The sequence below is a fragment of the Heteronotia binoei genome, chromosome 3 (assembly GCF_032191835.1).
Source record: "Heteronotia binoei isolate CCM8104 ecotype False Entrance Well chromosome 3, APGP_CSIRO_Hbin_v1, whole genome shotgun sequence".
Lineage (NCBI taxonomy): Eukaryota > Metazoa > Chordata > Lepidosauria > Squamata > Gekkonidae > Heteronotia > Heteronotia binoei.
The window spans coordinates 101,326,626-101,340,909 of record NC_083225.1 but is presented as its reverse complement, the minus strand read 5'-3'; the positions used below and the strand labels follow the sequence as shown (position 1 = coordinate 101,340,909).

The window sequence follows — 14,284 nt, the reverse complement described above, 5'->3', positions numbered from 1 at the left end:
TGTGACCAGTGTTTAATCTTGTTATTTGTTTTGAGAAAGTATGAGGCTGGCAACTATAATATTACTAAATCTTCAACATTTTTAATTCATTTAATTCATTTTTTAAAAGACAAATACAATCCTTCATGTGAATCTAAGTACCAGGTCTGGTTCCTAATGAGATAAAACTTATTCACAGGGTTATTTCACTTTTCTAAACCCTTCAGCACTGCAGATTTACGATTTTTTCAATATACTGTTGCAAACATGAAATAGAACAAATTGTTAAATCTAATCTCTGTTAACTGAAACACACACATTACTCATTGTAGATTAGACCCAGTGATCTGTGGGTACAGGGATCATTGATCTTTCCCATGTGTCTTGAAAAATGACAGACACGCAGTGATGACAATTTCTCAAAAAATGGTATACTAGTCTGACTGGAGTTCTGGTGGTATTTTGATAGTTTTCCACCAGATTTCAGCACTATGCAGAGGCAGAAACTTGGAATGCTCTTTGCTAGCATCTGGGCTTTAGCCTGGTCATCGTAAATAAATGAATAATATCACCAAAGGGGCCCACCTCCAGTGCCATCACCTTGCCGCTTAGCACCCCCTTTGGTATTCCTTCCCATCTCCATTGCTGTACATTTTATAATATTTGAACACAGAAGCAACAGGTTTAAAAGGGTTAGCATATAAATGGGCAAGGCAGTGTGACAGTTCTACCTGTGTGTAAAATTGCTTTGTATATACATGTTGGATGTCTCATATACATTGGTTCCTATAGCTGTGACTTATATAGGGAATGTCATTGTTCAGTGCAAAGAATACCATCTTAATGTTTTTTGTGTACTTGAATATCTGAGGATACATTTAGAATAAGAATTTAGCAAAAAGAAAAAAAAATGAATGTTAGGTTACTTGCAGGTCTCCAAACAATTGCTGTTTCTGGTCTGTGGGACAGTTTGTAGTTATGAAAGGGTTTAAGTGAAAATAAACCTCTGGAATACCAGTTGTAGGAACCAATGTCAAGGAAGGCAGTGGTGTCTGTGCCCTGTTCATTGGCTTTCCAGGACAACTATTTGACCACTGTGTGAAACAGGATTCTGGACTAGATAGGCTACTAGTTTCATTCAACAGTGCTGTGATGTTACAGAATGCGTATTACTGATTCTTTTATATACATCCACTTTGACCATAGCTCTGTGTATTCCACAATTATGTGGGAACACATTAAAAAGCTGCATTGATATTTATTTATTTTATTTATTTACGTATTTATATCCCGCCCTTTCTATGCAGACTCAAGGAGGCTAACAACATAAAATACACAATAACCAATAAGCAATATTAAAACATATTACACATATGATATCCTGAGATCTCAGAAGTCATAAGTAGGAATAGGAACAGCAGTGTTTGAGGTGGAGCTTTGGTGTTCTGCTAGGTCCATTACTTCTTATCCTGACTAGGAAAATCAGATTAAATTATGCTAAACAGAAAAGTGCAAAATAAAGCAACAATTTTGCAAATTTACATTCAGTTTGCAGGATATATGTAGGCTTTAGGAAACAGGTGGTTTGGTGCAGGCTGCAGTTTGTCTAGGTACATACGGTAATTATTTAAGCGCAGCCTGTGACCACAAAGTTGTAATCTGAGATGAAATTAACATGCTCTAGATACAAAGTTTAATGCCACACTGACAAGTTTTCCATAACAAAGCATTTAGGCTTGGGAGAGAGTTTTGGTGTGTTCTGGTGAATTTTTGTTATGCCACATGTTATCTTGGAACCTGTCTTCTGTCATGCATCACTGTGGGAGGAGAGGAGTAGAGTTTTGATATGAAATGCAAATTTAAAGGCTTACATGGGCGCGGTGGGGTGCGGCTGCAGCTCATTAGTTCATATCTGTTTTACATGCAGAAATCCCATGCTTATTCCCCAGTATCTCTAATTAAAAGGGTCAGGTATTAGGTATTGTAAGAGACCTCAATCTGAGACCCTGGAGAGCTGCTGCCAGTTACAGAATACAGTACCAATTTTTTGTTAGTTTCCACACAATCTCTGCGGGTGGAAGGGATTTTTTTCAGCGGTGCAGGACTTCTTCACTTACCACTGCAGCCCAAAATGCCAGGAACTACTGGGAGTGTGAGTCTTAGGTCTGCCATGGGAGGGGAGGAGTTGGTAAAAATTGTGCCTTCATTGCTGGAATCTTTGTCAATGGACCAGTCAATCGGAATAAGGCAGTTTCCTGTGTATGGTTTTATAGATCCTGTCCTCAGTATACAACCATAGCTTTATGAAAATATGAATAACATTTTTCTTATTATTTAAGGTTCCTGGAACTACTGGAAAAACAGGAAGCCTAGGCAAGAAACCTGGTGAGTTTTGCTCTGAGGGAAATTAAAATAATGCCTATAAAATGTCATTCTCACTGCTTTCATGGCTAGTCTGTCTGCTATAGCTTTGAAATAGCTTACTTCCTTTTAATGTTAGTGACAAGGGTTTAGATTAGAGATTTTTGATTATTTAACTTCCAGTTTGAAACCCTAGTCATTGTTTTGAGACATACATTTTGAGGACTGGTTTTACATTTTACTCAGAGCTGAAATACGAGTTCCTGTTACAGCTGACTGGGGGTCATTTTGTAGACAAACAGGTGGTGGAGCTCATTAGCATATGCTGCCCCCCCCCACCAGCCAAAAGCAACCTGACGCTAGAAAGGAGAGCCCTAGGCGATCATGGCCTACTTCGGCTGGCTGGTTTTCTAGCCAGCCCAAGCAGGCCTCACTCACCTGGGGCTCTCCTTGGCCTATTCCCCCCCTCATGGTCAAAAGGCTAGCAAGCCACCCATAACCATAATCACATATGAAATGGAGAAAGGGTGACATGGGTTTCTCCAGGGGTTAATGAGGGCTGCTAAGCATGTGGCAAACCCCCTGGTGGCTGGCTGGCTGCCCATTCTCATAATCCAGGGATTGTTATGCAGCTGCACCTACTATTCAATGGACAAGGTAGGTGGGGAGGAGGGGGGAGAACCCTCAGAAAGGTTCAGGAGCTGTGCTTCTGTGAGCTCCTGCTGAATTCAAGGCCTGCAGCTGACTTTTAGAAAACCAGCTGAGAGGAAGTGTAAATTCAAATAGTGTGGCAGGATGTTTGGGCCATGTTGCACTTCTCAATTGCAAGTAAATCTTTAATTGAGTGACAAGGCAAGACAGCTGTCTTTAGAACTGTTGGAAGGAAGGCACTCAGAATGCAAAAATGCCTGTTCAGTTGAAGAATAATTCTTTTTCTACTTACCAATGAAATTGCTTGCTGGTTGAAATATACTTCTGATTAAATTCCTCCCTTCCTTGAAAATTCTTTGTTTCAATATATGTTCAGTTTTTATTATGGCCATGTATTTTAATGAATATTTTCTTTAGATTTACATCTAACATTGTTCCTATGCTGGGAAGACTGGGACTAGAAATTACATTTTTATATTGCACTTTCATTAAGAATCATATTTAAGAAGAAGATGATGATATTGGATTTTTAGCCTGCTCTTCACTTTGAATCTCAGAGCGGCTCACAACCTCCTTTATCTTCCTTCCCCACAACAAACAAAAAATAGTTCAAATGAGGGAGGAAGGTGGGGCTGAGAGAGCTCTCACAGAAACTGCCCTTTCAAGGACAACTCTGCAAGAGCTACTGATCCAAGGCTGTTCCAGCAGCTGCAAGTGGAGGAGTAGGGAATCAAACCCAGTTCTCCCAGTTAAGAGTCCATGCACTTAACTACTAACCAAACTGGCTCTGTGCTAATCTATGCTAAATATATTCATCTACAAGGAAAGGGGATATAATTTTGAAGTCTCTTCACAGATATTTGCAAAACAGTCAGCCTGTGTGGTGTAGTGTGGACTAGTATCTTAGAGACCTGGATTTGAATCCCCCTTCATGCCACGGAAGCTTGCTTGGTGACCTTCAATCATTCATACTGTCTCAGCCTAACCTATTTCACAGGGCTGTTGTGAAGATAAAATAGAGGAGATAAGGATGATGTAAGCCACTTTGGGTTCCCATTGGGGAGAAAGGCAGATACAAATGAAGTAAATAAATAGATCAGAGGAGCTAAACAGTGAGTGAAAATGAGGAATTTCATGTTTAATTATTGCATGGGCTGAATCTAGAGACCTGTGAGTGGAGTGCTTTTCACAAAACATATTGTTACCACCTTTCTTCCCCCTTTGTGCCCCAAAATGGTGCTTCTGAAAGTGTGATCCCTCAAGAATAGTAGGAAATGACCCATTTTGCCAGCATGGCTAGTGTTAAGAGTGCTAGACTCTAACCTGGAGAACCAGGTTTGATTCTACACTCTTCCACATGAAGCTTCCTGAGTGACCTTCGGTCAGTCATAGTCTTCTCTCAAAACTTTTTCAGCTCCACCTGCCTCATAAGGTGACTGTGGTAGGAAGAGGAAGGGAAGGTGTTTGTAAGCCACTTTGAGAGTCCATAGGATAGGGGAAAAGTGGGGTATAAAAACCAACTTCTTTTCTCCTTCCTCCTCCCTGTTAAGTACTTGCACAAGCAGGGCAGGAGATAGTTCAAATGAGGGATGATTTCTGCTGAGCCTGCATCACTCTCACCCTCAGCAGCAGATTTGGGAAGAGAGACTCAGGGAGCTGGAAACAGGCAAAGTCTGCTTAGTTCTTTCCATCCAACAGTTACTTGGATTTCTAAGGCATCAATATTCTTTTTTTTAAATTTACAAACCACTGGCAAGAGGATAATTTTAAAAGTACTAAAAGACTCAGTAAGTTTTTATACTTGAAAATATATAGTGGATTATGTCCAGAATGGATATCAGCTTGCCATAGAGGTATTTCACTTGTCCTGTGAAAACTCTTCAGAAATGAGGCATTATTCCTTGGTTGATCTCAGTTACTGAAACTCTAAATCTGCTTTGCATTGAGCTATAGTCTTTTCTCTCACTGTCCCAGTAGTTCTACTCTCTTTGCAGCTACTTCCATTTTTTAAAATGTTGTGCTTAGTATCATGCTTGTGTCCAATATCAGCAAGCTCCAGCTTTAGCTGCCCCCTTCCTTCCCCCATCCTCGGCTGGATCTCTTATTTCAGTTGGTAACCTTAATAACTGCCCAGAGCAAACCATTTTCTGGGATTGCTGTCCATTTCGGCAAAACAGTTCCTGTTTCTTCAAGGATCTAATACCCTCAATGTGACAGTTACCACTCTTCCCTTGAGTAATATATTTAACTGTCTCTAGTATTTTTCTTCTAAATGCTTTCTAAACAATTTATGCTATAGTGAAAATATGTTGTAAGCCGCCCTGAGCCACTCGGTGGGAAGGGTGGGATATAAATCCCAGATAGATAGATAGATAAATAAATAAATAAATAAATAAAACATTAAGATGTATCGGAACATGAATGTTTAAGTTAACTCTATTGCGGTGTACTGTGCCAGCATGTTTACATGCTGGCACAGTAAACATGTTAAATTAGATGATACTACTTTTTCAGATTAATGATAAATGAAATTTTTTATTTTAATTAACAGAAATTGCTCAGGTTATTGCCTCATATACTGCAACAGGCCCTGAGCAGCTTACGCTTGCCCCTGGTCAGCTGATTCTTATAAGAAAGAAGAATCCTGGTGGATGGTGGGAAGGAGAGCTTCAAGTGAGTCACTCTGTTATTTTATATTATATAAGGCAAAAGTTTTTGTTGGTTTGAGTACAATACAAAGCTAATAATTTTAATTAAACATCATTCTGAAGTAAAGGTGTTACACCTTAATTGGAGATATAACATTTATAGGAATTTTAAAGTCGAGGAAGGAAAAACAATTTGTTTCAGAGGGATATGTGTATTTTTTTTCTTTGAGTTTGGGAAAAATTGAAATATACTCAGTACTTTTTAAATCAAAACTGAACATAGTTAAAAACACAAAAGGAATCATTTTGTAATTTAGTTAGTGTATAATTTGTACTTCTTTAACAAAAAATACCATGTTGTGATTATACCCAATATTACAGACTGTGTGCACTGAAAACTGCTGCATCCTTTGCTACCTTAGCACATATATCTTAGAATTTGTGTGTGCAGTAGGAAAAAAAAAAGTTGAAAATACCAATTTATAGTAAACAAAAAGAATTAGATAATTTTGACAGAAAATATCTCATACAATCACAATAAGACAAGCAGAATATTACAAAATTTACAAAATTTACTTCTTCAGAGGTTTATTGTCATCATGCACTATAGCGTGTTGTGAATAGTAACAATCAGAGCTTTTTTTGTAGCAGGAACTTTTGTTGTAGCCACACACCCCTGATGTAGCCAATCCTCTAAGAGTTACAGTAGACCCAGTACTAAGAGCCCTGTAAGCTCTTGGAGAATGGCTGCATAAGCAGGGTGTGGACTAACATGCAAAGGAGTTCCTGCTACAAAAAAAGCCCTGCTAACAAATAAACGTTATCTTGAAAATATGTACCAAAATTATAATTTTCTTTTTCTTTGTGTAAAACAATTTTATTATTCTGTAATATATTGTAAATATTCATAAAACAAACTAATACAAAGTTAATACATTACATTTTCTTCCTCCCCTCCCCGCTTTCCATGACCCCCGCTAGTGTTTTTAACTAAGATCTAACTACAAGGTAGTTTTATCCATTATAGAATCTTCATATTAAAAAAATCTTATAACAAATAATAAAAAGATGAAAAGAATAAGTATATAAAGAGAAAAAAAGAAAAACCATATAACATAATAATTATAATACATCTTCATTCTTTATCCCTTTTCCAAAGAAAATTTCTTTATCCCTTTTCCAAAGAAAAGTAATATAATAAAAAACAAAAAAGAAATGTTCCTTTAGTATTTTAGTCCATTCTTCCACAAAACTTCAACTGTTATAAAAAATCACTAAATGTCCCTTTACCTTCCAGTATTTTTCAACATATCTTTGAAATTTCTCCCATTCTTAAACTTCTCCAAGTCATAGTCTTTTAAGATTCTTGTAAGTTTGTCCATTTCACTCCATGTCATAACTTTTAAAATCCAGTCCCATTTTTCTGGTATTTTATCCTGCTTCCATAAGTGCACATATAATGTCCTTGCAGCTGAAAGCAGATACCACACAATCGTTCTATCTTGTTTCGGAAAATTTTCCATTTGTAATCCCAACAAAAAAATGTCTGGAGACCTCTTAATATCATAACCTAAAATTCTTGACACTTCTTTCTGAATCATTTGCCAAAATTGTTTTGCCTTTTCACAAGTCCACCACATATGGTAGAAAGAACCTTCATGTTTTTTACATTTCCAACATCTATCTGACACCTGATTGTTCATTTTTGCCAGTTTCTTTGGTGTCATATACCACCTGTATAAAATTTTAAAGCAATTTTCTTTAATGTTATAATGTCGATATCTTCATAGAGTTTTTCCTTAAGTGCTCCCATGACTCCATTTGTATTTCTTTATTTATATTAATCGCCCATTTTATCATTTGAGATTTAACTACTTCGTCCTCTGTAGACCATTTCAATAATAGATTATAAATTTTTGAAATCAACTTTTCATTATCACCAAACAGCATCCTTTCCAATTCTTTGTTCTTGTCTTATACCTTCACTCTTAATGTCCTGTTCTACCAAACTCTGTATTTGTTGCAGTTGAAACCAATTGTATTTATACTGTAATTCTTCAACTGATTTAAGTTCTACCTTTGCTCCCTGTATTTTTAATAATTGTTTATATGTTATCTGCATCCCTTCTTCAGTATCTAAAGATAACTTTATTACTTCTGTTGGTACAATCCATAGTGGTTTTCTCTCATCGCCATACTTTTTATATTTTGACCAAGTATTTAACAAATTTCTTCTTATATAATGGTGTGAAAACAAACCATCCATTTTATTTTTCCCATAATACATATAAGCATGCCAACCAAAAATATTTCCATGACCTTCTAGTACCAGTAGTTTTCTATTTAATAACAACATCCATTCCTTAATCCACAACAAACATACTGCATCATGTAGAGCTTTAAATCAGGTAATTGGAAACCACCCCTTTCTTTTACATCAGTCAAAATTTTCATTTTAATTCTTGGTTTTTTCCCATCCCATACAAATTCTGAAATCTTCCTTTAATGAATATTTTATTATCCTTCACAATTGGAATTGTTTGAAATAGGAACATAATTCTTGGTAGAACATTCATTTTAATTGCAGAAATTCTGCCCAGCATAGACGAGTTCAATTTATTCCATTTTATCAGATCTTCATCAATCTTGCGCCAAAGCTTCTTATAATTGTTTTATACAAGTCTATATTTTTCATACTAATTTCCACACCCAAATATTTTACTTTTAAAACAACTTCACACTCAGTTACAGTTTGTAATGCTTCCTGTTGGCTCCTTGTCATATTTTTGCATAGAAACCTGCCAGTTCTGCATATTCTTGTATCTTACAAAGCAACAGTGGTGTTACATCAATGGGATTTTCATTAATAAACTTTACATCATCAGCAAACGCTCTGTATTTATAAGAAAAACCTTTAATTTCAGGTCCCCTATTTCCTTATCTTTTTGTATTTGCATAAGCAAAATTTCTAAAGTCATTATAAATATCAATGGAGACAGAGGGGAACCTTGTCTTGTTCCTTTACTAATTACCATTTTTTCCGTCAAATCTGCATTTATACGAAGTCTTGCTTGTTGTTCAGTATATATCGGCTTAACCATTCTAATAAAATCTTCTCCCAATCCCATTTTCTCCATCACTGCAAACATAAAGTCCCAATTCAAATTATCAAAAGCCTTTTCTGCATCCACAAAAAATAATGCCACTTCTTTTTCAGGGTGCTTTTCATAATATTCAACAATATCTATAACAGTTCTGATATTGTCTCTGATTTGTCTCCTGGGAAGAAACCCTGCTTGCTCATCTTTGATAAAGTTATTCAGATGCTGTTTGAGTCGTTCTGCTAGTATCCTAGCATATATCTTATAGTCATTATTAAGTAATGAAATTGGCCTGTAATTTTTTACATTTGTGGTGTCTCGGTATCTTCCTTCGGTATCAATAATATTACTGTTTCCTTCCATGTATTTGGTATTTTCCCCTCAGTCCTTATAATATCCATCAATTTTTGGAGTTTTGGTACTAACGTCTCAGCGAGGACTTTATAAAATTTTGCTGTAAAACCGTCTGGCCCCGTGCCTTTCCCAATTTCATTGAACTTATTGCTGCTTCAATTTCTGTTTTTTCAGTTGGTTCATTTAAAACCTCTTCCATATCTTCTGTTAAGGGGTTTACTTGAATTTTCTGCAAATATGTATCTATTTTACTTTTTTCCACCTTTTGACCTTGAAATAACTTAGCATAATATTTGTAAAATTCCCTTTTAATTCCTGCTTGGTCCACAATTTCTTTACCTCCCAATGTAATTTTATTAATACATTTATTTGCCTTTTTTTTTTCATTTGCCAAGCCAGGTATTTTCCAGGCTTATTTGCTCCTTCAAATGATTTCTGTTGTAATCTTTTAGGGTTCCATTCTTCCTCTTTATTTAACAAATGTCTCAATTGGTTCTGTAATATTTCCCTGTAATTTCCCTTATGATTTTCTTTTTTCCCGGTCTCTTTTTGAGTTTCTTTTCTTTTTTTCCAATCTCTTTTTGAATGTCTAACATTTGTTTCTCTTTAGATCTTTTATCTTTATTGTTCAGTGTAATTAAAATGCCTCTCATTCCTGCTTTGTACACAGTTTGAAATTGAATGTCCTCTTTTTCATTTATTTGAAAGAAAGTTTTGGTTTCTTTTTCTAAAGACACCACTGTATCCTGTTTCTGTAGCAAATCTTCATTTATCCTCCACCACCTAGTCTTTTTCACAAATTTTGCAGACCACGTTAATGGTGGTCTGCCCCAATTTTAGGAAGAATCTCTATTTTTTTTGTCATAAGTCTAAGATCTTTTGTAGCCCCTAGCATATCAATTCTTGAGAAAGAGTAATGCCTTGCTGGAAAGAAGGAATAGTCATGCACCTTGGGATTGAACTCCCTCCATATGTCTTCTAAACTTTCTTGTTTTATTAATTCAAAAAATGACTTTGGTAATTTCCCTTCCTTATTTATTTTCCCAGATCTATCCAAAGTATTTTTAACTATTCCATTAAAATGTCCCATTACCATTATTTGATCATACATCACTTGGTCTAATTGTTTCAGAATGTTTTTAAAGAAGGTATCTTTTGCCCCATTTAGGACATACAGTCCCAGTAACAACGTCTTTTTGGCATTCAACATCACTTCAACTGCTAAGTATCTTTCATCATTATCTTTAAAAATCAATTTGGGATCCAATTCTTGTTTAATATAAAAAATCACTCCCCTTTTTTTCTCCTTAGTCAACGAGTAAAATTTCATACCCAATTGTTTGTTCCATAAAAAATTGTAATCCATTTGTTTGATATGTACTTCTGGAAGACAAATTATACTGCATTTTTGTTTTTTAATCCAATGAAATTTAGCTTTTCTTTTTTGCGGTGAATTTAGTTCATTTACATTCCAAGATATTAATTTGTAATCCATAGTGATTCTTCTTTTAGTCTATATCCCCAAAGTCCCTATGTTCTTCATACAACCTCCTCATTTCTTGAACATTTGTAATTGTAATCTTCTTCCCACCATATTCATAGCTTAAACCTTCTGGCAGTATCCATCTGTATCTCACTTCATTCTCTCGCAGTTTGTCAGTTAATTTTTTATACACTCTTCTGTCATTTATGACCTTTCTTGGCAACTCTTTCATAATTCTCACTCTGCTTTCATCTACTTCCATTGTTTTTTCAAATTGTTTACTTAAGATTTTTCCAACCGTATCTCTTGATACAAATCTTATTACCACATCTCTTGGTAACTTATTTTTCTTGGCAAACATTGAATTGACCCTGTATATATAGTCATAGAGATAGCTAGTTTCATCAGGATCCACACCAAAAAACTCAGCAATAATTCTTATTATATAAGTCCTCAAATCAGACCCTTCATTTTCAGGCACTCCTCTCAGACATAACTGGTTTTCCATTAACTACAGTCTTGTAGAACTACTTTCTCCTGCAGTTTATTAATAATGGAATCTTGATCTTTCACTTTATTTTCAACCACATGTACTTTCTTTAATGTTGCTTGTGAATCATTTCTGAGTTCCTCAATTTCTTTTTTAATTTCAGTCTTCACCACTTCTGCACTTGATTCAATATCTTTTTTTAACTCTTTAATTAATTGCTTTTCAGTTATCTGCTCTTTCATCACTTTAACAAATCTTGCCTCCATAGCATCCAGTTGCTCTTGTATTTTAGCCATTTTTTCCTCTTCAAGCGAACTGGCCCTTGCACATGTCAATTTTGGTCCCGGCTTGTGTTCAGACATTACTGTCCTCCCAATAAAAAAATAGGCTCAAAAGTTGGTCTCTCCAAATCAGAAATAAATCCCAGGGTCTTGTAGCTTAAAGCATGCCCTTTTCAATGAGACCAAAATCGTCATCTTCAGAGCCTCCTAGCCCAAGATATTAATTTTGCACAAAATGGTGCTCGCGGTTTTTCTGCTCCTTTTTGCAAAATTTTCCTTTTTTCTCTTAGAGACCTCCGAAATTTGCTCCAATTATATACTCCAGTATGTTTCACCCTGCAATGATAATATCTGCTGGCTCCACTGATTTTTAAAGTCCCGTTCTTTTTTTAAAAAAAGTTTTAAAATGTTGACCTTCCTTTAATGGCTGCCAACGTTTTTCTATGGACTTTAGTCCTAAAGAAGGTCAGGAAGCTTGAAACTTTCCCTTCTTCCAATGGCTACTTCCTTCCTTTCTTGCCACGAATTCTCGTTTTCGATGGTTGAGAAATCCCACGATACTTTTGTGACGCCACTTCCTGTGACATCTTCCCGTTCATCAACTCTGTGACGATGGGTATTTTTTGCAGAAACCGCAAGTATTCCAAACAAAAGTTGTTTTTCGTCTTTTAACTTTGCTTCTTAAATTCCAAAAGTCCCAAAATTACCCCTTTTCCTTTCTTCTTAACTTTAGGATATTATATTTGAATCTTAATCTTTATCCCACATGAAATTTATTTTAGTCCTGGAATGATAGATAAAAATCTTTACCTTGAAACCAGATTTATCCTTCTTCACACCGTCCTTTGTAAAAATAGATATTAAGATATTAAAATAGTCCAAAGAAAGCTTGAATCATGATGAATTTAAGTCGATTTAATGACCACGGAGACCCTCTGTAGATGCTGGAATGCAATCCTTCGCCGGGGACTCTTCAAAGCCTAAAAGGAACCCCACTGGGACTCCTGGTCAGCCAAAGTAAATCCCCTCAGAATTTCCTGTGCATGTCTTGGCCTTTTCCCTAGCTGAGAAAAGTAGGCAGCAGGCGTTGAAGTTGCCTTCTCTACATAGAACAGAGGCTCCAGTCCACTCCTCTTAAGAGAAGTGGCTCGATTCTCCATGTTCCAACTCCGGAAGTCCCAAAATTATAATTTTCTAATGCAGTATATTTTATGTAGTATATACTAAAATTTTGATAGAGTAAAACTTAATTTGAAGAAACACTTCTCTTATTTCAAAAAAAAATATTTCACAGAAATATTGCTGGAAATTTTTTGCTAAAAAATTGAGGGGAAAGTCCGGGGGGGGGGGTCTCTTTCCCCACTTTTTCTTCACATCACTACTAATTCATAGATGACATTTCAAACCAGACACATTTTTTTTCAGTTGTCAGCATTTTCTTGGGCTAATTTTTCAGGCACTTGATTGAGAAAGAATGTATCCTAATGCTTTAAGTTGTTAACCTGTTTGGCTAATATCTTATACCACAGAATATGGGCAGAAAACAGGGAAAGGGCTGGTAGCTCTCTCATAGTTGAAGAGAGAGGTTCCCTGACATTGTGCTGTTCGACTTTGAAAAAAAATCCTACATGCATACATCTTACATTATAACTACATTTAATCATATTTTGCATTTCACAGCACTAAAGTGTAGAGCAAAGAAATATCTATAGAAATACTGTTGATAACCCAGCCTAAAATAAACCAGACCCGCAAAGATGGTATATATTTAAGAATTAAATATGTAGTCAGAGGTAGATAGAGGGGAAAAATAGCACAATGATAGAAAATGAATTCACTTCTTGGCCTTTGTAATTTATGGTCAGAGTTAAAAGACCACAGGTACTTTATATGCTTGGCCTTTGATGTGCTAGGGCAGGGGGTGGCCAAAATGTGGCTCAGGAGCCATTTGTGGCTCTTTAAAACATATCGTGTGGCTCTCAAAGATCCCACCCCCCTGTCAGCTGGCTTGGAGAAGGCATTTGTCCCTTTAAATCCCTTCTCCAAGGCAAGCCAGCTGGCATAGGGGGCTTAGAGAAGGCATTTAAAATTAAAGTTGCTTTCTTTCCACCCCTTTCTCAATCTCTTTCCTTCCTCTTTCATTCATTCTTTCTTTCCACCTCTCTTTTTCTCTCTCACTTTCTCATTTGTTTCCAATTGAGAGAGCTAGAGAACACCTGCCAAAATATATCACTTTCAAAAAAAATTTCAGGAAACAAACTAGTTATCTAGTAGTTCAGTTTATTAACATCACAGATCAGAAAACATTGAAATGAATAAGATGTTGTGCCAGCAGCTCAAAGCTGTCTTTTATTCTTGCCTGGATATATATTTATTCTCTCTCTGTGTAATAATATATAATCCCACAGTGAATTGGATGGGGGTATGGTCGGTGTCTCAAGTTGGCAGGCCAAAGCAAATCCAGATGTGTTCACATGTTGTAGCTCTCAAATATCTCATGTTTATTATATGTGACTCTTATGTTAAACAAGTTGGGCCACCCCTTTGCTAGGGCATAGTTTTCTTGATTCTTTGTGCAATGCAATAATGGAAGAAACTGAATTCATGGGACTTAATCATGTCCTATACAGGAACAGAATTATATTTACAGAAATAAATAATGGCAAAAGTGATGCTTTTTGGAGAATGATGTTTTGGGAAACTACTAAAAATATTGATATATTCTTATGGAGTCTCTAGACTCTTGAAAAGCTGAGAATACTTCATTTTCAGTGCCATTTGAAACAGGATTGGAACCTATGAAACCAAGTGACATTAGTAGCCTTAGAACAATGTAACTGTTCTTAGGATGGCACAGTATGTTAAATAATCTGTCTGCTTGTTTGAAGTTCAGATATGCCATTTAGACTGTTTTGCTTCTGGTTGTCTGTGTAGAG

At 36.0% G+C, this 14,284-nt stretch overlaps 1 protein-coding gene across 4 annotated transcripts in view; it reads left to right on the top strand.

The window, feature by feature from the left end:
- ITSN1 (intersectin 1) overlaps nucleotides 1-14,284 on the top strand; it is a 197,760-nt gene that overhangs the window by 137,566 nt on the left and 45,910 nt on the right. For all 4 annotated transcript variants that reach the window (XM_060234313.1, XM_060234314.1, XM_060234315.1 and 1 more), the window contains 2 exons: nucleotides 2,319-2,364; nucleotides 5,543-5,664. In XM_060234313.1, coding sequence (XP_060090296.1) covers nucleotides 2,319-2,364; nucleotides 5,543-5,664 — 168 coding nt within the window. The remainder of the gene's footprint in view (nucleotides 1-2,318; nucleotides 2,365-5,542; nucleotides 5,665-14,284) is intronic.